The following is a 23,651-nucleotide window of genomic DNA, read 5'->3' as shown; positions in this document are numbered from 1 at the left end:
TGGTTTGATAACGACAGGATCTGTGCGGGCGCCCTTCACAATTACCACAGGCTTGTTCGTCACTCCTGGCATAACCACTTTTGCTCTTTCATGTTTTCCTGCAATGTCACTTGAGGACCCCTTCTTGACCTCCACGGATGGTTCGTTATTTGCCCCGTTCAACTTGATCACAGACTTCTCACTTGTTGACTTTTCAAATGGCTTGGCTTCACTAGCCCGAATCATCATGACAGTTTGCGAAGGCTTCTTAGGATCCCCTTCCTTATGCACTATCTCAATCATATTAGTCTCATGATGGACCGGCAACGGGTTCTGGTTGATGTTGGGTGCCTCCGGGGCTTGGACCTCAATCCGATTAGTATCAGTGAGCACTTGAATAGCTGTTTTCAACTTCCAGCATTTCTCTGTGTCATGACCCTGGGTCCCTGAACAATACTCACAACTCACCGAGCGGTCAAGATTTCTGGGAGGGGGATTCGGCAGTTTAGCCTCGATCGGATTCAATATACCCAACTGTCTCAGTCGATGGAATATACTAGCATATGATTCTCCCAAAGGAGTGAAGGTCTTCTGTTTCTGCAACCTCTCATTCTTAAAGTCTTGATTTGGCCAAAAACCTATTCCAGGGGGACTTCTGTAGGCTCTCGGGGGTGGATGGGCATTTTGTGGAGCTAGGTATGGACTTTGTGGAGCCGGCGCATGCCATTGTGCGTGAGCAGAAGGTTGGGTATAGGTTTGTGCGTGATGGACGGAAAAATGGGGATCTGGCGGTGGGTAGTAGTGTTGTGGTGGACTATATAGAGTGTGGGGGTAAGTTTGGTGGTAGGTTTGGGGCAGGTTGTAGTAATGTGGAAGGTTCCTGGATCCAACCCAAGCTCCCGACTCAATTGTAGCAACATCCTCTTTCTTCTTCTTCTCGAGTACACCTCCAGTACCGTTTTGAATGGCCTGGGTGGTTGCTTTGATTGCTGAATAACTCATGATCTTGTTGGACTTGAGTCCCTCGTCAACCATGCCTCCCATTTTTAAAACTTCATTAAAGGACTTGCCCACTGCTGACACCAAATGACCAAAATAAGTGGGTTCCAAAGCCTGCAAGAAATAATCAACCATCTCACTTTCTTTCATCGGAGGGTCAACCCTCGCTGCTTGCTCTCTCCACCAGAATCCATATTCCCTAAAACTCTCACCGGGCGTCTTCTCAATCTTTGTTAATGACATACGGTCTGGGATAATTTCAAGGTTGTACTGAAAATGGCAGGCAAAGGCTTGGGCCAAATCGTCCCTTGTGTACCACCTGCTGTGATCTTGTCTGGTATACCATTCTAATGCCGATACACTCAAAATTTGGTTGAAATATGCCATCAACAATTCATCTCTTCCACCTGCTCCTCTCATCTTGCTACAAAATCCTCTTAAGTGTGCTACTAGGTCACCATGCCCGTCGTACAGATCAAACTTGGGCATTTTGGACCCTGCTGATAACTGAACATCTGGGAATTGACATAAATCTTTATAGGCCACACTTACTTGACCTCCCAACCCCCTCATATCTCTGAAAGATTGTTCTAAGCTTTTGACCTTTCTGATCATCTCTTCATGCTCGGGATTTTTGGGTGGCTTCTCGGTCTCTGTCGGGAGATCAAGATGAGGGGTGTAATAATATGGTTCTAGAACTTTGAAGGTGGGTTCAGAGGGATAGTATTGGTTGTCGTGAGTTTGGAACAGAGGTTCACTGGAAGATCGGTGTAATGTAGTAGGTGTAGGTGCCACAAAAACAGGTGTAATTGGTGGGGGAGGGTATAGGACTTGTTTGGGTGGTGGAGCTTGAGAAGTATGGGAAGTGGCGCCATAGCATTATTGGTAGAGGGGAAAGGCTGGAGATGAGTTCACAGTGGGAGGCTCTGGAGGTTGGGCTGATGGTGGGATATAAGTAGGGTTGGCGGGATAAACCGGTGGAGGATGCCCTTTTGCCCAGGCTTGGTACATTTCAGCCATCTGTTGTTTTAACTTATACATCTCTTCCTTCATTGCATTAACATCCAGTTCTTCCACCTCTTTTGACGGGTCAACAATACTTGTCTCCAGTTCTTGGTTGTCCATATTCAGCCTGTCTTTTGATCGGGTATTGTATGAGTGAGTTGCCAGAATGTCAATCAACTAACCACCTCCCTGGTCTCAATACATCAACAACAACCTTGTTAGCGATTAGGATTTACACAGATTGGTAACCACATTTTGGGGAATGAATGCATCTAAGCAGTTAATCGCTTCTATTATGCATTTGATCGGCTGCTTGCGTCATCCAAGCTTTTCTATTTGCAACTTCCTTCTCTTTCTTCTCTTTTTCCATTCTGGCCTTGGCTTTTCTTTGTTTTTTTCCTCTCATTTCCCTCTTGTTTTTCCATTGTTTTTCTCTTAGTTTTTTTTTCTTTCTCTTGTTTTTTCCTCCCTTCTCTTTTTTTCCTCATTTGGTTATGGTCGAATCCTTTGGAGATTGCCTACGTATCATGACCCCGCATGAATCAGACCGAGCGTAGTTCTGGGAGATAAGTACGAACGTAAATAATAAAATAATTTTGGGATTTTCAATTTTATAAAAAGCAAACGCTTTGATTACAAAGACTCAACACTAACAAACTCCAAGAGAAATTAACAGACGCTGATGAAGAGATGAAATACAGACTCAAAAAATAAACTATCATACTCCGGCAAAAGAAAATGCAGACTCGAACACAATTGACAGACTCCGGCAAAAAGAAAATACAAACTCGACACAACTGACAGACTCTAACGGAAAAGGAAATATAGACTCAAATGAAAAATCATGAATACATCAATGCTCCTGGTGCCCGCGGGAGATCATTCGGTCTCGCCGCGGGCCTATATGCAAGATCCCTTTGAAGTCGGTCCAAGCCACTCATTATCTGCTTAACGAATGTCATTACTGCCGTGAAGAAGGTAGTGCGAGTCATATCCTCACAGATTTGGCACTTCATAACGATGTAATCGGCGATGTTTCTGATTCTCTCTCTTATGACACCTTTTTCTTGTAACAAATGCCCAATCTGCTGGGCCCTAGCCCCCAAAGTTTGCTCGGCTACATGATTCTGCTCCTGAAGTCGTTGCAAATCTATTTCTAATAGTGCTAATGCTGTATAACAATATTCTCTTTCAACCTTGAAGTTTTTTGCCTGTTTAATCATTTTGTTTTCTGTGGCGATGACCCTTTTCTTTAATCCTGCGACCTCATCATCGTACTTTTCTTTCAACTGCTTAACCAGGTGTGCTCGTTCATCTGCATTTTTAGACAACTGTTTTTGAGCCTTGGTTAGTTCACTTTCTGCTTTGTTCAAATCAAAACTATAGTCACTCACTTTCTGCCTCAAGTTAGCTATGAGTTTCTCATCTTTGGCACTTCGGGCTGGGTTTTCTGCCGATATTTTCATTTTCTGAATCTGGGCTCGAAGGACCTCATTTTCTACGGCTAGCTTTTTCTTTTCTCCTTCATCCGCCATGGCTTGCAAGCCATTTTCAAATTGAAGGTCCCTGACCTATTTCTCAAATTTGCTTATGGTAGCCCTGTACTTGTTTTCTTTGGCCAACCAATCCTATTGCACATGTGCTCCGTCGGTGAACTGTTGGACATGGGGTCTTTTTATGGGCCTTTCGGGTTCATGTTGAACGCATGATCATTTACCATACCTAGCAATATAATTGGGCTCCACCTCGCCTCTGAATAGATCTCGTACTTGAGTATTAGGCCCTAAGAATCTGCACTGATGCCAAATCCGACGCACTTTTTCTTCTGGGAAGGCAGCTTTTGGCTCTAACTCAATGACCTAGCGACTCAAATCTTCATCATGTGGGATGGTCTGGTATCGACCTAATTGACGTAGGACTCTGTGCAGAGCATAAGGCTGGATACTCCGAAGACCCATTAACAGCAGAAAGCATTCCTCAGTCGACATGTAGATTACCTCACCGACCGAGAGCCACCCGAATGTCCATTCGATCTTATTTGCAGTCAAAGATCTCAAATGAGCATGCCATGCTTCCGTACCGTCCGAGAACTCATAACCCTCTACCCGCTTTTCTTGTTTTTCAATGAACTCGAGGCCAGTCATACCACAATTCAAGTATCCAGGACGGTGGCAAAGGTGTTCCTCCATCCATAATTGTAACAGCATATTGCACCCTTCAAAGAACTTTCCCCCTTCCCGATAGAGGGTCAGAGCTCGATAAATTTCCGCCAAGATCAATGACACTATAGTCCCATTTGACTTTTTCATCATAAAGTCGGCTATCCCTACAAGTCCCAACTCTATGTTCTCGTCTTTTCTAGGGCAAACCAAAATACCCAAGAACGCCGCTATGAAAGCTAATCCTCTTCGAGTTTCCCACTTGTTTTGGTTTCCCGCGTGAGTAAGACCGGTATCTGGCGTTTCGAAGCCACGGGGATTCCCGTAATGTCGATACAAAAAGTAGAAGGTACAGAATCCTTTGGCCAAATTTCCGTCTCGGATGTCACGACTGATGCTTAACAAGTCCAAAAATTTATGAGGGGTTACTGTTCTAGGTGCCACCGGGTATTGACTTCTAAGATTCCCTTCAAAGCCGGCATAGCCTGCTATCTCTTCCAGTGTAGGAGTTAACTCGAAATCAGCAAAGTGAAATACATTATGTGTTGGGTCCCAGAATGGTATCAAGGCCTCAATCACGTCTTTTCTTGGCTTAACCTTCAAGAGCCCGGTAAGACCACCCAATGCTTTTGTCACAGCCTTTCTACTATCTTCCCCCAAATCATGCCACCACATATGCAACTCCAAAGGGATCTCTTCACGGAATGAGAAAGGTTCATTTTGAATTATGCTCATCCTACACATTTATTAAGGTGATTTTAATTAAAAGGAAACTATGACTCGTTTTGACTCAAGAAAAATGACCATCTATTTTCCAAAATTTTCACACAAATATCCGGTTTTGCCAATACGGCCTTTCAGCACTTCGAAAACGAAGATTTTAAGGCTGTGTCGGCTAACCAGCCAAAACCTTTAAAAGTAACTAAAAGTGGTTGTTCTTGCAATTACAGCTTTCCGGCGCCCATTTAGGGACATTTGGCTATTTATGACAAGAATGGCATCACCCTAATTATTTTCTAATTAAAGTAAATTTTTTGTTCTTTTGTGTTATTTTTACAAAAACGAAGTTGGACCTGATGGGGGTTGCCTACGTATCTCACACCCTGTGAGAATCAAACTGGCGTAGTTCGGGAATTTTTTTTAAAGGAAATATACCCAACTTCTTTTTCTTTTCCCAAAACACAAAGATTTTGTTTTCCTATTTTTCTTTAAAATTCACAAAATTCCCCTCTTTTTTCAAACTTTTGGCAGAGTTTTAGTATACTTTTAGGGACATTGGTTTTCACCGCAGGTAATTACCTCACACTGCTGTTTTCTTTTCCCAAATTCTCTCTTTTTTATTCAAAAGCCAGTCAGCATGCAAATCCGAATCAAATAAATGCACAAGTAGCAAGTAAGATGCATCAGGATGGTCTTTTTGTATTCGGGTGCACCTATCCTAGACAGATCCAACCCCTGTGTTGAGTCTTCAAAGTCAAAATACACATGATGCAAACAAATGTTCCTACTAGGGATCCGGCATGCGGTATTGTTATACTAGTTTTAAAAATCTGGGTTTATTTGCTCTAGACCTGGCTTACCCGAGCGGACAGCTCGAGCCGGGGGGGGGGGCAGCGTACCGGGAGTACAGAAACTTCACTGGCTTTGCAACTTGTCCGAACCTCGTTCTAAATTTGGAATATGACTCTAACAGAAAAGAAGTCACATGAAGTGCACACTTCTTCAAGATTTAGAAGACTTAGAGAGAAGAGGGATTTCGCAACAATTTATGTACAGTTCACGGAATATCAAAGCGGTAAAAGCAATCAATTAGCACATTAGGCCCAAATCATGTACCAAAGTCAAATAATAGATAAAGCCAACTATAAAAATTATTCTAAGCTCGAATTCTTGAACCCTGAACCAGATATTCTGGGTTCGATCCCCAGCAGAGTCGCCAGAGTTGTCACACCTCCTTTTTACCTACACCCCCGGAAGGGTATAGTATAAAGGAGTTTTTCCAATTAAAGGACAATCGAAACGGGATTTGTTTATTAAAAGATTCAGAGTCGCCACTTGGGATGGTTTGTGGTGTCCCAAGTCACCGGTTCAAATCCCGAGTCGAGGAAAAGATTGACTCTGTTTACCAGTCCGCGAACAAGAAATCTGAGTAAGGAATTATGTTAACTCGGGAGAAAATGTTAGGCATTCCCAAGTTCCGTGGTTCTAGCACGGTCGCTCAACTGTTATATTCAGCTTAATTATCTGATTTTAATACATGTTTTAGCCTATGATACATTTTTAACTTATTAGCCGCTTTTTAATTATTTTTTAGGAAGATTCAACATCGTTTAAAATACGTTTTTGGATCGCGCCACATGAAATGCACCCGCAATCCTAAACATATTTTATTCAACGTTTTAAGACTTTGATTTGGGTCACATAAAATGCACACCCGAGTTTAGGAAGGTAATATTATTAAGTAACGCGCCTAAAGTAACTACGCGTTTGTAACTTTGCGAGGGGCCATGAAAATTCGCTAAACGGTACACCTCGATTCTAAGGATAAACGAGATTAATTAAAACGAGGGCCATGCAATTGTAATTTTTGTTTATGGCACATGTCGAGTCCATTTCAAAAGGGGGTTAATTAATAAGAAAATCTTAAATTCTAGCATAGTCCAACCTGAAAGTTGAAAAACGCCAACTTTCAGAAGTTCCAAAAGAAAAGCCAATGACCCCACCCTGCTTCACTTTACTCCAAAACTCCACTAACAGCTGCTAGTGTTACTATTAACTTTAACAAAATAATGTAGCTTTACCCTGTTCACATTATTGATTATTTCCAGAATCCCAAATATATTAAAAGCGTCCACCTTCATTTTAGTAGTAATTTGAGCAAATACTCGTTCAATTCTCAAATTCATGTGTATTTCTAAAAGACTCCACATTTGAGATGCATTCTAACAAACCATATCTTCAAGAGTCGAACCCAACATTATCGAGTTCGAACAAATTTCAAAGAAAGCATGCTGCCCTTATTTAACTCAATTTTACCTATATATTTCGTCTTGTCCATGTATTACTAAATTAGAAAAAATTTGATCCATTCAAACAATTGCATTCCCAATTCACGAAGGCCAAACTCAAGTAAGGAAACGAAAGGGCATGCTCAAAACCTCATGAAGCTTAAATTCCATGCTGACATTTAATTCATAATTTAAGATTAAAACACCAATAGATCTATATGACAACAACAAATAACTAAACATCAATTACAATTTCGAAAGAACATACGAAAGAAAAGAAAACTAAAGACTAGACATTAGATATACTTTCACAGCTAAACAAATAGGAGATGTCTTGAAGGGCACCTACTTAGCCACACAGAGCTCAAACTTAAAAGAAACGAGGCCAAATAGAGGCTAAAATCAACAAGCTATTGTCCCAGATTAGAATTAACTACAAAGAAACAATGAACTGAGCTATGAAACACCATAAATACAAAGTAATAAGGCTAAACTCGTAACAGAAAACTGAAAACATGTTTTGCACTTTAGAATTTCCATTTCTATTCCTCGAATCAATCTTCACATGGGGTAGAATGAAGAAGTGTACTTGGAAATTGAAAAGAGAAGAAAGAGGTGAGGAAGCAGTAAGCAACAGGCAGCCCAGCACAGATTTAAGTAACAATCAATAAAACCCAAGTTCAACGTAGGTTGACACACAGCAAACCCCAAGACCTAACCTTGAACTAATTTCCAACCCAAATCAAATCCCACTTAACCTCAGATGAACCAAAAATGCTGCAGAACTTTGAAAACTTTCAGAAACCAAACAAATATCAATGGAACAGTGAGAACTTCAAACAAAACAAAACCCCAAAGCTTTTCCAGCACAAGATCAATCCATTTACACTTAAAAGGCTTCAGAAATTGTTTTATAATCTAAGAACAACTTAAGATTTAGGGCAGAATTCCAATGGAATAGTATTTTTCTTCTAAATTTCAATCGTCTGGTGCATTTCTGATTCTTCGGCTCTCAAAATCTGACTTGAGCTCTAAGTAACAATGCCTTTATAGGCAAGCTACTAGGGCAACCTCAAAGAGTTCAAAATTGCGCTTAAAACCTTCTAAAATTTTCATTTTAGCTTAGAAATCCCTAGTGTAATCCTCAGAATTTCAAAATAGCCCCCACTCCAGCTTCTAGGAAGCTTCCTAGTTTAGTTACCAAAAGATTCCCTATCCCAGAAACTCTGAACTACCCTTAAAGTTTAGGTTATTTACCCTTCATATTATGGGTCAAATTCAACCCAAATCCCATACCTAACCCGTGGGTTGGACAACCAGATTTGAGCCTTCCCCTTTATGGGCTCCTGACCTGCGGAGCCCAGACCCTAAATTGAAACAGCCAAATCCAAAAGCAAACAGGCCAGCGGAGTTATAAACTCCTGTTATAACTAATCCAACGAAACTAAAATTAAACAAAATTGAACAAAATCAAACTACGACAAAGAACAGCCTAATAACAAAGGCAATACTATGACCCAATCCTAACATGCGAGCAAGAAAATGACTTAAAATAAAAAAAACAGAAAGAGAAGAGAGGAATCAGAAATAGACGAAGAGGTGAATAAACAAAAGGTGGAAACAAAGAAAATACACAAAGATACCTAAAAAAACGGCCAAGCTTGGGATAGACCTCCGGCAATCTCCGATTTTCCGATTTGAACCAAAATCGATATTATCCGCATGTCCTCCTTGAGGACAAACAGATAATACTAATTTTAGTCCCAATCATTCTTGAAAGGTTGAGATATTCTCTTTTTTCTTCTCTCTATTTAGATCTGAAACTGGCCATATTTGGTGGGAATTTTGGGAAAGATGATATGGAATTAAGACTCAGGGGTATGAGGGGAATGTATGGTGATATTTGAGGGTGCTTTGGAGGTCAACCGCCTGTGACAATGGCGGATTAGGGTTCAGGGGTCTCTGATGAAAGAGAGGAGAGAGGGAGATGAACGGGTTCTGTTTGGACGAGGTTGAGATTAAACTTGTTCGGACATATTAATTATAAAGGGGAAGGCAATCATGGCCGTTGGATAGGGTGAATGAGGAACTCAGATTGAATTCTAATTGGAACTCCAAACGCTGGCGTTTTATTTAAAAGAGGGTGGGGGGAATTTTGGACCGGGTATAGCAGGTGGAACTGGGCTGGGGTGAATTTGAAGGACAAATAATTTGGGCCTAGTGAGTCTTAAATCAAAATTGGCCCAACTGATTCTCTTTTCCTTCTATTTCCCTTTCCTTTTCAATTCTTTCTTTTTTCTAATTTCTTTTATTTTCAAACTCTCTCTTTTTGATTAATTTTCAAAATAAAACTGAAACTAAACCTTAAATCACATCAATCCTAACACATTAGATTGATTAACTCTAATTAACAATTAACACAATTAATTAAAAATCAAATTAAAGGAAAACTACCAAAGTTCAACAATTAAAATTAAAAAATGCAAAAATAACTATTTTTTTTGTGATTTTCCCCTTTTTATAAAACCACTAATTACTAATTAATTCTTAAAAAATGCAAAGTTAAATCCTAAATACAAATGCAACATACTTTGTATTTTTCATAAACATGCATAGACAATATGCAAATAATAGCAGAAAATGCCAAAAAATCCACAATATTGCCAACACTGAAGAAATTATTTTGTTTTGAATTTATGGGAGTAATTCATATAGGGCAAAAATTATGTGCTCACAGGGACAAAAAAATTTAATTAACAAGGCTTCCAATTATGGAATTAATTTGTAATTTTCGAAATTAATATCCACCATAATTAATTACGAATTATTCCACTAAAAATTCGTAATTGCACTCCTTATTCAATTTTGAAATTCATCCATTAAATCTTATTTAACTCTCCATGTTATGATTCAGATACTAATCAATTAAATTAAATTACTGACGATTTAATTTATTGATTATTTCCTTTAGACTTTCGCTTAACTTATTTCAAGTGACGGATACAAAATTCACCGGCCGGGTTTACACATGAAAACTTATAAGCTTTCATAAAGGTGTATCATCAATCTCTAAACCGAGATATGGATTCCATCAACTAACTATTATTTCGCCAATGTACATTATTATTATCCAATTTACCAGGTATATTGATCCACGAAAGAATCTCGCCTTTTAATAAATCAAAATAATAATAATGTACATAGTTAATAATAATTATATCAAGATTAAGAGTATAAGTACATTAATGTCTAGAGAGTTTATTTTATTAAGTCAGTATAAAATACTTATCTCTACTTGGTCTGTTCAATACATACAAAATGTACTAGTATAAGAAGTTGAAATTAAACCATTCCCATAATCAAGATAAATTATATTTAATCTTGTGCTACAATCATTCCTGATGGTTTGTCCAATTCCATCATTAGATTGTGAACTCAAACTTTATACTTATATGAAGGAACACGTTAATCTAAACACATTAGATAGCGCGTAAATCGTAAAACGAGAACCTACTTGTTCTTCGTGAAGCGGAAGCGAAAACGGATGAACCGTGGCTGGAATTATTGGTCAGAGGTGGTTGTCACAGTGTGTTAGAGCAACCCCCAATTCCACAGTCTAAACCCTAACTGAAATTGAGAGAGAAGAGCGTAGAAAAATACTGCAGAGTATATCTTTAATGTACACACTAAGTATACTTATATAGGGAATATTCGGGTTAATTAATAACCCTATTGGTCTTTAGAGCACCCCTATGGGTGGACCCAATATTTCCTACATCTCCCACTCACACATAACGGGTGTGCTCATCTAATCTGAGAAACATATTCTCATCTCCTCAATCATTCACACAGGGAAGTAGACCGTGCGACCAACATATTGTGAGAGCTAAGTGCTATATATCTGTTAGGAGTATATAGCCTCTCGTCGAGTGCAAACCTGCAAGTAGATCATAATGTATGAAGTACCCTAGATCATGTAAATCACATTTGATATAGTCTCAAAATCTCATATATCATTATTTCTTGTATTCACAATCATAACTCATAAGTCATAATTGATGCACCAGTGAATACAAATAAATGAGATTCCATCAATGATCTTCCTTTTCTCACAATTCCCTTAACATTAGTATGACTGCTTTTCTAGTTATGCTCCGCTAGACCGTATCTGTGTTCATGGTCTTTTGGAAACACACTAAGATAGCTAACATCACACTAAGTCTCAAGTATCTGATCAGAGTCTCTAAGGGTACAAAATCTTGAGCTATCATAAAAGCTCTGGGTCTCACACAACAATAAGTTGAGAATGGACTTATGTTAACCCAATTGGTCGACATTAGCATACATGGTATGAAACATGTGCTACAACGTTTTCTCCCTTTCCCAAGGAGCGTATGTCTTTATCCCATAAAGAATGTTGTACAGATGATATTTAGACACCATAAGTATCTAAATTTGAGTTCTTTGATATACAATATTATTTTTAACTCGCATCTGACTCACAAAGTAGACTAGGTGAACGTCTTTCACCCTAATGACCTTATGTCATTGTTTAAGCGATATTCAGATTTTAAGCGAATAGCTCTCAAATTATCCTTATGATAATTTTACTTAAAATCATGTCTCATCTCCTCACATCACTAAGATAAGGAGGTGGTTTCCTGTGTGAGAAGGCCAACCTCATGTCTACTTGACATACTTGTAAAAAAATAAACAAAGAATGTACATAACATTCAACAATAAAAATATGTATGTATGTAAATCAACTTTATTGATAATCAAAGAACATCAGTTTGAGAACACGGGAAATAAATAACAAAATAAAGTATCTTAGAGTCTACACAAGCCTTGAGACCTAGTGTGTCTCACAAATGCATCTCTAGACAAAAGCTTGGTCAATGGATCTGCTAGCATATCTTTTGTAGACACATACTTCACATTCACTACCTTGCGTCTAACCATGTCTCTCACATAGTTATACTTGATATCTATATGTTTGGTTTTACAATGAAACTTTGGATCCTTGGTGGAGGATATTGCAGCCTCACTGTCACAGTAGACTAATACTGGTTCAGTATTTTCAGCAATATCCAACAAGTGCTCCAAGAACTTTTTCAACCAAACAGCTTCTTGTGCTGCTGATGCAAGAGCCACGTATTCGGCTTCCATTGTAGATAGTGATACACATGATTGTTTCTTACTACTCCATGATATGGCCCCATCACTGGGTAAGAATATATATCCTGAGGTAAACTTCCTCTCGTCTAGATCTCCTCCATGGTCAGCATCACTGTATCCAACTAATCGCAGATCCTTGCCGCCTTGATAACAAAGGGCATAATCAGCAGTTCCCTTCAGATATCTCATGATTCTCTTTACTGCTTGCCAATGTGCTAAACCTGGGTCGGTCTGATATCTACTAACCAAGCCAATTGCTTAACATATATTAGGTCTAGTGCACACCATAACATACATTAGACTTTCGACTGCGCTCCTATAAGGAACTCGGCTCATTCTTTCTGTCTCTTCAGGAGTCTTAGGACACATATGACTTCCCAAGGTATGGCCTTTGCTGATAAGAGTTTCAACTGGGCTACTATTTTGCATATTAAATCGTTCAAGAACTTTTCTAATGTAATTCTCTTGTGAGAGATACAATATTTTCTTTGGACGATCTCTTGAAATCTTAACTCCAAGAATATATGCAGCTTCACCCATATCTTTCATCTCAAATTGGGATGTTAACCATGACTTTATCTCGATTATAAACTCCTTATCATTTCCAGCTATAAGTATGTCATCTACATACAATGTTAAAGTCACAAGCTTGTTTATTGATCTCTTGGTATAAACACAATGGTCTTCATCCATCATGGTAAAACCATTGGATACAAGAACATTTTGAAAGCGTATATACCACTGCCTTGAAGATTGTTTGAGGCCATAAATAGACTTCAAAAGTCTACAAACTTTTTGTTCGTGGCCCTTTTCAATGAATCACTCAGGTTGTTCCATATAGATTTCTTCATCTAGTTCTCTATTGAGAAAGGCAGTCTTTACATCCATCTGATGTAATTCAAGATCCAGGCTTGCAACAATAGCTAGAACCGAGGTAAATCGTACAATAGACGAGAAAGTCTCTTCGTAGTCTATTCCTTTTTGCTATGTATACCCTTTCACCACCAGTCGAGCCTTAAATCTCTCAACTGTGCCATCAACCTTGAGCTTAATTTTGAGAACCCATTTGCTCCCAATTGCTTTGCGTCCTTCAGGGAGGTCAACTAGTTCCCAAACTTTGTTGACTCTCATAGACTCCAATTCATCTTCCATTGTTTTTGTCCATTTATCCTTAGAAGGGCATGAGAGAGCCTCTTTTACATTTTTAGGATCGTTTTCTTCTTGTAGGAGCATCATAAATAGTTCTCCGTCTTCAATATAAAATCGTCGACGGGGAATCTTTTTACGAGAACCACGTCTTACTTGTGATTCATTATTGTTTCCATTTGGATCAATGTTGATCCCACTCGGATCAAGATCATTCATCCTGCTCCCACTTGGAACAAGATCTGTGACCATCTCGCTCCCACTTGGAACAAGATCCATTTGTTCACTTCCACTGAAAGTAGAAGGATTACTCTCATTCGTATCTGATGATGAAGGAGGTATTTAATGAGAAACTAATTCACCATCTGCTAAAATTCTCCCACTCGAATTAAGTGATCCTTGTACTTCTTGATCCATTATCTCAAACAAGGTTAGGTCTTGACCTACCTCTCTCTTCTTAGGGAACTCTTCCTCTAAGAATATGACATCTCATGATTCAAACTCAGTTACACTCCCACTGTCTTGCTGACCTATAAACACATAACCTTTGGGGTTTCAGAGTATCTTATAAAGATACTTTTCTTTCCTCTCGGTCCCAATTTGCCATATTTGTGAGAGGAATCATATGTATAGGCAGCACAACCCCAAGGTCTTAATACACTTAGGTCGGGTTGTCTTCCAGTCCATAACTCATATGGAGTGGTAGTAACTGATTTTTTAGGCACTCGGTTAAGTACAAAGGTAGCAGTAAGCAATGCATCACCCCAGTAACTAATTGGGAGGTTAATTTGTGCCATCATTGACCTAACCATTTCTAGGAGCGTTCTGTTTCTTCTCTCCGCAACACCATTTTATTGTGGAGTATTTGGGATAGTCAACTGATGAACTATTCCCTTTTCATCACATAAATTATTAAACTTAGTTGATAAATATTCACGACCACGATCAGTTCGAAAAGCTTTTATCTTCTTGTCTAATTGATTTTTCACTAAGCTCATATAGCTTTTGAAGCAACTTATTGCTTCTGTTTTATGGGAAATCAAATAGACATAACTGAAACGGGTAAAGTAATCAATAAATGTGATGAAATAACTTGCTCCATGCCTAGCCTTAACATTCATAGGCCCACAGATGTCCGAATGGACTAATTGCAAAGGATATTCAGCTCTAGTTGCCTGACCAAAAGGTTTTTTTGTAGATTTTCAAGCTAGACAATTTTCACAAGCGGACAATTCCACATGTTCAATGTTGGAAAGAAAACTTTGTTATGCTAACCTTTGCATTCTTTGTTGGCCAATATGACCAAGTCTAGCATGCCATATGTTTACATCACTATCATATTTATGTGAAAAAACAAACATAGAAAAACTAGCATTATTATTAAATGAATTATAATCCAAATCCATAATAATTAAACCTCCGGTCACACGACCAAACCAAATAAAGTTGAACCAAAAGTCAACTTAGGAGAATTGCCATGACAAAATAAGTCAAATCCTAACTTAAGCAAAACTGAAACTGAAATAACATTCTGGCGAATTATTGATGCAAAGAGAACATAGTGTAGTATTAGGTCTTGACCACCATGCAAGACTAACTTGCATGTACCGATCCCTTCAACAACAACTTTATTGTTGTTGCCTACATATATCCACTTTGCTCCAAGTGGAACTCGCCGAAATTCAACAAAGGCACTGCGTTCCCAGGCTATATGGTCCGTTGCTCCTGAGTCTTTTTAGGAGGCTCAGAGCAATCTCTAGCATAATGACCCTTCTTGTCACAATTATAGCATTTCACTTTAGCAACTTTCACACGTTTGGGACGTTTGTTCTTGCCTTTTTCAGTCTTTGCTCTTTTAGCAGGCTGAACTTGAGGTGGCCCTATTCTTTGAATCACTTTTGGTTTTGGAGGTTGTTTCCATGTGCAACTTAGCTATTGGCTTTGTAGCCTCAAGTCGTTCCTCCTCTAACTCAAGGTGTTTTCCGAACATCTTCCAGAGTTGTGATTCGCTCATTATGGGTCAAATGCATTTTCATATGATCCCAAGAACTAGGTAAAGAACGTATGACAACTTGGATTTGTTGTTCATCCGTCAACCATGACCAGCATATTTGAACTCCCCGATCATATTTGTCATTTGCCTCATATGTGTTTTCATTGAATGTTCTGGGCGTTTCTTATATGAGTCAAATTTGATCGTTAAGGATCTTAGCCTTGCAGTGGAATAGGTACCAAACCTTTTCCTCAAAGCATTCCAAAGATCCATAGCTCTTTGGTAATCCTTAAACTCCCTTAGAATGTCATCATCTAAGGTGCTCAACAACGTAATGCGAGCAATGGAGTTCTTTTTCTTCCAACTATCATAGGCTTCACGCTCACGCCTATGCTGAGCAGTGTTGCCTTCCTCAAGCTCATTCATGACATTGTTGATGGCCTCTAGAGCCTCTTGCTCCTTTAGCACATACTAGACTTTCAAGCTCCAGGTTTCATAATTGTCACCATTGAGTTTCAACCTTTTGTTGAGCTCAGCAACAATGTTTTTTGAAGCAGTAGTCATTCTTTAACAAAGTAAAAAATAAAATGAGGTTCACATAGAAAAAATGACGCAAGGCACGATGTTCTACATACATACATATTATGACACTAAGCATCAATTGATTAAGTTAAGAAATACATATATTAATTATGGAGTCAAAAGTTCACTATGTTCCCAATCATCGTCCAAGAATTAAAATATGATGAAAATTAACCTATTCAATTATCTAGCTAAGTGTCTTAATAATGTTTAAGAAAACATAATTATCTATCATGATTTTACAATTCCACGTGGATTATAAGTTAACAAATAACTTATATTAGCATGTAAATAAAATTAATGTCAAACTAATTAACATTCATTACATGCTATACAAATTCACATAAAATTTACTTTAATGTTAAACTAATTATTATACATGTTAAACAAATTAACAAGTATTGTTAATATTAAACTAATTAATATTGATTTCATGCTAAATAAATTAACATAAAGCATGTGTTAAACTAATTAACCAAAGTAATGTTAAAATAATTAATATTTCAAGCATGTTAAACGAATTAACAAATTAACATTTTTAGCATGTTAAACAAATTAACAAATAAATATAATGTTAAACAAATTAACATTTTAAAGTATGTTAAACAAATTAACAAATAAATATAATGTTAAACTAATTAACATTTCAAGCAATATTAAATAAATTAACATATAAATTTAATGTTAAACAAATTAACATTCCAAGCAATTGGGATAAACAATTATAGTTTCCATAAAAAAAATATAAATACTACATTATATTCTGAAATTTGGTCCATATGACCAATTTATATAATCTGGATTTTTAAAAAAAAGTTTTGTATTTACAATTAGGCCATGAGCCCAAATTAAATGAAAACACATTTAAAAGTGGGCCTTTAGCCCATTTTCTTAATTCTGCAATAGCAAACATGCAGACTATTTTCGAGTGGGCCTTTAGTCCATATCTTTGATCTATCACCCTCTGTCAATTTAATTGAAAGAAGCCCATTTTGAGATGGGTTTTTAACCCAATAATGTTGCTGTCAACTTCGGAGACAAGGAATTAAGCCTTATCTTCTTTATTATGAAAGACTTAGAAAAGAAAACCTTATCTCCTTTTAGCCTCAACAGCCGCAAAGATCTGGAGCACCAAACTCCATGAATTTTCATCTCCCCTTTTATTTATTTATTAATAATATTTTGAATTTCACAACTTGGAGAGAAACCCTAGTCTCTCTCTTTCCTCTTTTCTTTAACGCTGCAGCCATAGGAGCACCAAGCTCCATCCCTCCCTTCTTATATATATATTTTTAATAATAAACAAATATTTGTTTCAGAAAAGGGAGAAAGGAGAAGCCATGGCTCTCTAACATTCTTCCTCTCCATTGGCTTAAAAAAATAAGGGAGTTTATTGGTTGTTTCTTAAACGACCTCTACCAGCTGTGGCGGTGGATCTCAGGTGGCGATCAACGACGATAAATTGGAAAACTAAAACAATTTCCACTTTTTTTGATCAGTTCGTAAAAACTGATAAAAAAATCCAGATTTCAAAAAAAAAAATGATTCAATATGTTTCAAACATCGTCTAAATGTAATTTACCATTCTAGTAAGACACAGATGAAACTGATTCACACAGAAAATCAACTGATGATTTCTTACATTATTATTATTATTAATAATTATTTATCAGATCTGAAAATTTATTTCGACCGATAAAACAGATATGTCAAACAGATTAACAGTCTCAATTGCACAGTAAAAGAGATACATGTTTACGACATTCTAGATTTACATATAAATCCAAAACTATTCTATATATGTATCCGGACCAGAAAATCCCAATTTCTTCGTGAAGCAGAAGCGAAAACGGATGAACCGTGGCTGGAATTATTGGTCGGTGGTGGTTGTCACGGTGTGTTGGAGCAACCCCCAATTTCACAGTCTAAACCCTAACCGAAATTGAGAGAAGAGCGTAGAAAAATACTGGAGAGTATATCTTTAATGTACACACTAAGTATACTTATATAGGAAATATTAGGGTTAACTAATAACCCTATTGGGCCTCAGAGCACCCCTTATGGGTGGACCCAATATTTCCTACATTATAAGAACCGATAATTTAATCTTCCGTATATAAGCTAAACTCTATGCACTAAATCATCTACTATATAAGCAAATGACACAGACTAATATATGATTTATTTAAAATTTTATTAAAATTGAATAAACAATTCTTTCATAATAAATATCACTATATTTAAACCAAATCCATGGTTAATAATATATATCGCAATACGTTACATCTACCATTTGTCCGTCTGTCACCTTCCATCTTCCTACCCTATAATAAGAAAGTAAAATTTAGAAAATCTTCTTCTCACTCAAATGGCTCTCTTTCCACGGAAACTACCATTGAAAACTACACCAATTATTTTTTATCTTAATTAGAATGTCTATTTATTCTTTGTGTGCATATGCATATACCTACACTAACCGTTGGCTGGCCAATTCAATCCTTACCCTCGTTAAGAACTCTTCTTCCCTTTCGTTCCAAATCAACCAATATAGCCACTATTATAACCTAGCTAGTCCAAGGATCTCATACAAAATAGTGCATAGAGTGACCATTTACTAGCTAGAGAAGTACTTTCCAATTTTTTAAATTTCATCTCATGGATTGCATAGTCTTGCCCGTAGCAATCTTGACAAGGCGGTGCTCGGGCCGATTATTAGGGTATAGGCCACTCGTGAACGACGGTTATGGCGATTCAGATGATCTGATAACTGTGGTAGCGGGAAAGGAGAAGAGAAATTTTTTGGTGGAGCCATTTGTGTTGGAAGAAAGTCCATTTAGGAATTTAATTGAAATGGTGAGGAAAGAAGATAAAGGAAGAATAAAAAAATATTAGAGCCAAGAAAGTGATTTAGGTGGATGTGGATGCTATCTTGTTTGAACACATGTTGTGGTTGATGCAAAATGATTGCTCTTCTTTGTTTCAGCTTAATCTCAAGGAGATCATTGAATTCTATGCCCAAGATATATACTTAGAGATCAGATAATTGGTTACTATTAATCAATATGAAGATAACAAAGAGGTATTATGAATGTTTTTCCTTTTCCTTCTACTCTTTGTGGTAGGAGTCTTTTGGTCTTAACACAGTTTTACATTATCGGTGTATACAAAAAAAGTCTCAAAGAAAAAGGACAATATGAAATATGCAGAAACACTGGATAAAATTCCAAAAAGATTAATGTATACCAATATAATTGAATTACTAATGGAGTTTCTACTTCTTCTTGGGTATGACTTTCTTCGCTCTGGCTGTATATATGCATGCTTGTGTTTTAAAAGCAGTACTTTATGTTAAACAAGTGAATAAACTCTTTCCTACAAGTAAATAGGAATTCAGCAATTTGAGAACCTAGCTACTTAGTACCAGACAAGAACGAGAACCTAAAACAGTTGGATGGGTAATTAAATTATTGATTTAAATTGTATTCACCGACAAAGTCAAAGATACTTGTATGGGTCCAAATTTGACCGACCACGACCGACGACGAGTACGACGATTGACGGAGCCTCCTTGAATTGACGGCCTGAGGGAGACGACCCTAAGACAAACCAGAGACAGGACAACCCTTGTAATAGTGTATGGCCATCGGGGGACATTGGGAATATTCCTTTGAATATTCTTTGTATTTTGTCTTTTATAGTTTAGAAGATTTTCTCTCCTAGTATAAAAAGAGGACAATAACCTTGTAACGGGAGGGGGGGGGGACATTACTATTTATGAATGAAGAGAAACCTCGTGATCTATCTTCTCTTTATCTATCGATCTTTCTAGAGATTATTATCCCCAGCTAAGATTTACCCCTTCATCTTTGATTGATTTGTTCAAAAAGGTTTTAATATCTTTTGAGTCAAACAATTTGGTGCCGTCTATGGGGATTCCTATAGCTGAAATTGTAGTTTTCATCTAGATTCTTGAAAGAAATAATCACCTTTCTTCAGCTCCATAAAAGCCAACGATGGCGGGAAAGGGAGAAGCGAGGCTAAAGGCAATAGAGAGTGTCACAAACAACCTCCTGAATTACCTCAACGAAGCCGGAGGAGAAGACAGTGAGAATGCAACACCAAGTGTTACACCTGAAGGAGAGATCTCACCTCCTCCGCACTGGGATCTAACGACCTTGCGCGAGAGGGAAACCTCAACTTCCGCAGCAGGAGAAGCGCCACTGGCTGTCAAAAGGCTACTAGAAGAATGGTTAACAAGTACCTTGAGCAACATGCTCGAGAAACCCATTCAGGGAGGTGTCGAAGACGCGCTACCCACATAAACCATAGCTGCTGCCGATGAGCCAAATGCTATATGAACCGGTAACACCCGTACTGTTACTGATACAGGCAACGACACACTCACGACCATCTTAAAGAAAATGGAAGAGATGGAAAATGAGAACAAAACACTCCGTGACCAGATGAAGGAACATTAGGAGAGGGTTGATAAAATACCAGGCGCTCCGAAGTTGTTACCAAAACGCGATGTGGGCCGATTCGTCGAACAACCAAACAGCGAAGGGGAAGCTCCCCATTCTATTCCAAAGACCTTCAAAATGCCACCATATTTAAAAATATACGATGGGACCACGGACCCGGAGGATCACTTAATCCATTACGTTAACGCAATAAAAGGTAATGATCTATCAAAATAACAGGTACCGTCTGTGCTGCTGAAAAAGTTCGGCGAAACTCTGACGGGGGGAGCATTGACATGGTATTCCCAACTACCAGCACAATTGATATCGATGTTCGAAGAGATGGCACATAAGTTCGTCACCGCTTACACGGGAGCGAAAAAGGCCGAGGCTAGGGTCAATGATATCTTCGCCGTCAGGCAAATGACGGGCGAGGGACTTCGGGATTTCCTAGCCCGATTCAATAGAGTAAGGATGAGCCTACTGAACGTGTCAGAAGGGATGGCAGTAGCAGCCTTTCAAATTGGGTTAAATAGAAGCGGATCAAAAGCGACCAAAAAACTACTCAGTAGACTCATGAAGTACCCCTTACCACGTAGGAAGAGATCCACAACGCCTATTGCGCCAAAGTGAGGGTAGACGAGGATGACCTGAACGACCCACTTCAATGATTAACATCAGTCCAGACCGAGACAAGGAGAGATCGATGTAACGATGGGCGAAGGGATCAACTGCCACGTTTCAATCGAGAAAGGCATCAACCCTATATCCGAACACCCAATCCGCCTCCTCCACGACACGCAGATGTCGCGCCCTAACACATTGCACCCTTCCGAAATGAAAGAGGTATGCCTCTATTGCTATTTGCTCATAATTTTTGTGTTTCCCCTTCAGAGATAGTGTACGCACTGGAAAAGCTTGGCATGAAGATGCAGTGGCCGCAAAAGATGAAATCGGATCTGAGCACCAGGAGGTCAAACGTCCTATGTGAATTCCACCATGAGAGAGGACACAAAACCGAAGACTGCATAGGTCTGCGACAAGAAGTAGTGAGGATGTTAAACCAGGGATACGTGAAAGAACTGCTGAGCGAGAAAGGATATGCCAACTTTGCTCGTGGGCGCGACCAACCTCAAGGACCTCCAAAGCCACCATCACCAGCTCGTACCATACAAATGATCATTGGCGACGACACCGATACGGTAATCAACCATGTGAAATTCACCACCACACATAAACTCTAGCGTATAGTTGCCCACAAACGGTATGACGACCTCGAAGATAGTATCATCTTTGATAATCAAATTTCCCACCCTATGGGGATATTCAGCATCCGAGGTGAGCTACGCACCACCCAAGAATGCTATCGGATCGCCCAAGATTGGACACATACCAAACACCTAAAAGGGGAAAGTGCGGAGGCATAACAATCAGCCATGTCGGGAACCAGACCCGACGTACAAGTAGAAGCCATCAAAGACCCGGACATTATAGAAGCTTGCAAGGCAACTATAGAGGATCTCTATCCCGTCCACTTGGACAATATCGACAACACAAAAAAGGCTTATGTTGGACACAACCTCTCGGAACCAGGTAAATATACCCATAATGGGTTGCCAATATGGTCATGGTAAAAAAGAAGAATGGGAAATGGCAGATGTGTGTCAACTTCACCGATATGAACAAAGCATGCCCGAAGGACTCCTTTCCGTTGCCCCACATCGACCAGCTCATCGATGCAACAGCGGGGCACGAACTGTTGAGCTTCTTGGATGCATACTCCGGTTATAATCAAATTCTAATGGCCGAAGAAGATCAAGAAAAGACAACCTTTATCACTAATCGAGGGACATATTGCTATAAGGTAATGCCGTTCGGTCTCAAGAACGTAGGGGCCACATATCAAAGACTAGATGTTCAAAGAACAGCTCGGCAAGACCATGGAGGTTTACATCGACGACATGCTAGTAAAGTCGACAAAGAAAGAGGACCATATTGGTCGTCTGAAGGAGGCCTTCGAGATATTAAGGAAATATGGAATGAAGCTGAATCCCGAAAAATGTGCCTTCGGCGTAACTTCGGGAAGGTTTCTTGGTTTGCTAGTGTCACAAAGAGGTATCGAGGTAAATCTGGATCAGATCAGGGCTATCGACGCAATACCGGAGATACTGACCAGCAAAAAGCAGGTGCAGAAATTGATAGGACGAGTAGCCGCATGTCGAGGTTCATTTCATGGTCCTCGAATAGATGTCACAAATTCTTCAACGTGCTAAGGAAAGACCACGGTTTGCAATGGAATGAAGAATGTGTCGACACCCTAAGAAAACTGAAAGCGTATCTATCTTCGCCACCACTACTCGTGAAAGCGGACCATGGAGAATGTCTACTTGTGTATCTAGCAGTTTCCAAAGTTGCGGTAAGCACAGTCTTGGTCCGTGAAAAAGAAGGTACGCAATATCCAATTTACTATATTAGCAAGACCTTAATCGATGCCGAAACAAGGTATCCTCACCTTGAAAAACTAGCTTGGCATTATTCGTAGCTTCACGAAAGCTTAGACCGTATTTTTGATGTCACCCCATAAAGGTGGTTACAACCTTCCCCCTCAGAGGTATCCTACACAAACCCGAACTATTAGGTAGACTGGCCAAATGGGCCATAGAATTAAGCGAGCACAACATAACATACCAACCCCGAACTGCCATTAAGTCGCAGGTGCTCGCCGATTTTGTCGCTGATTTTAGCGCAGAAATATTGCGTGAAGTAGAACAGGAAGCGCTCTGCACTTCCACACATACCGACCTCTGGATCCTCTACACCGATGGCGCCTCTAATGCATCGGGATCAGGACTGGGACTCGTCCTCGAAGTCTCTACAGGCGAAGTAATTCGCCAGTCCATGCGATGCCCCAAGATGACTAACAACTAGGCCGAGTACGAAGCCGTAATTGCAGGTTTGAAGTTAGCCCTCAAATATGGCGCCCGACGGCTCGTCCTCCATTGCAACTCCTAACTCATGGTGAACTAGGTCACTAGGACTTTCCAAATCAAAGAACAGAGACTACAGAAGTACCGGTCATAAATTCACAAACTACTACCGGAATTCGATGAATGCCACCTCGACCAGGTACCCAGGGCGTAGA

General features: G+C 39.0%; 1 protein-coding gene across 1 annotated transcript; it reads right to left on the bottom strand.

Annotated features, from left to right (window-relative positions):
- Positions 1–13,312: 13,312 nt before the first annotated feature.
- LOC138875273 (uncharacterized mitochondrial protein AtMg00820-like) lies at positions 13,313–13,753 on the bottom strand. The gene has a single exon (XM_070154097.1). The coding sequence runs from the start codon at positions 13,751–13,753 to the stop codon at positions 13,313–13,315; it is 441 nt and encodes a 146-aa protein (XP_070010198.1).
- Positions 13,754–23,651: the final 9,898 nt, after the last annotated feature.

This window comes from Nicotiana sylvestris, chromosome 8 (genome assembly GCF_000393655.2).
Source record: "Nicotiana sylvestris chromosome 8, ASM39365v2, whole genome shotgun sequence".
NCBI lineage: Eukaryota > Viridiplantae > Streptophyta > Magnoliopsida > Solanales > Solanaceae > Nicotiana > Nicotiana sylvestris.
Note: the sequence above shows the minus strand (reverse complement) of the source record. Positions and strands in the feature narration are given on the sequence as shown.

Bases quoted from the DNA above. Each gene is read 5' to 3' on its own strand.
- LOC138875273 (XM_070154097.1), bottom strand. From the start codon at position 13,753: ATGGATCTTGTTCCAAGTGGGAGCGAGATGGTCACAGATCTTGTTCCA.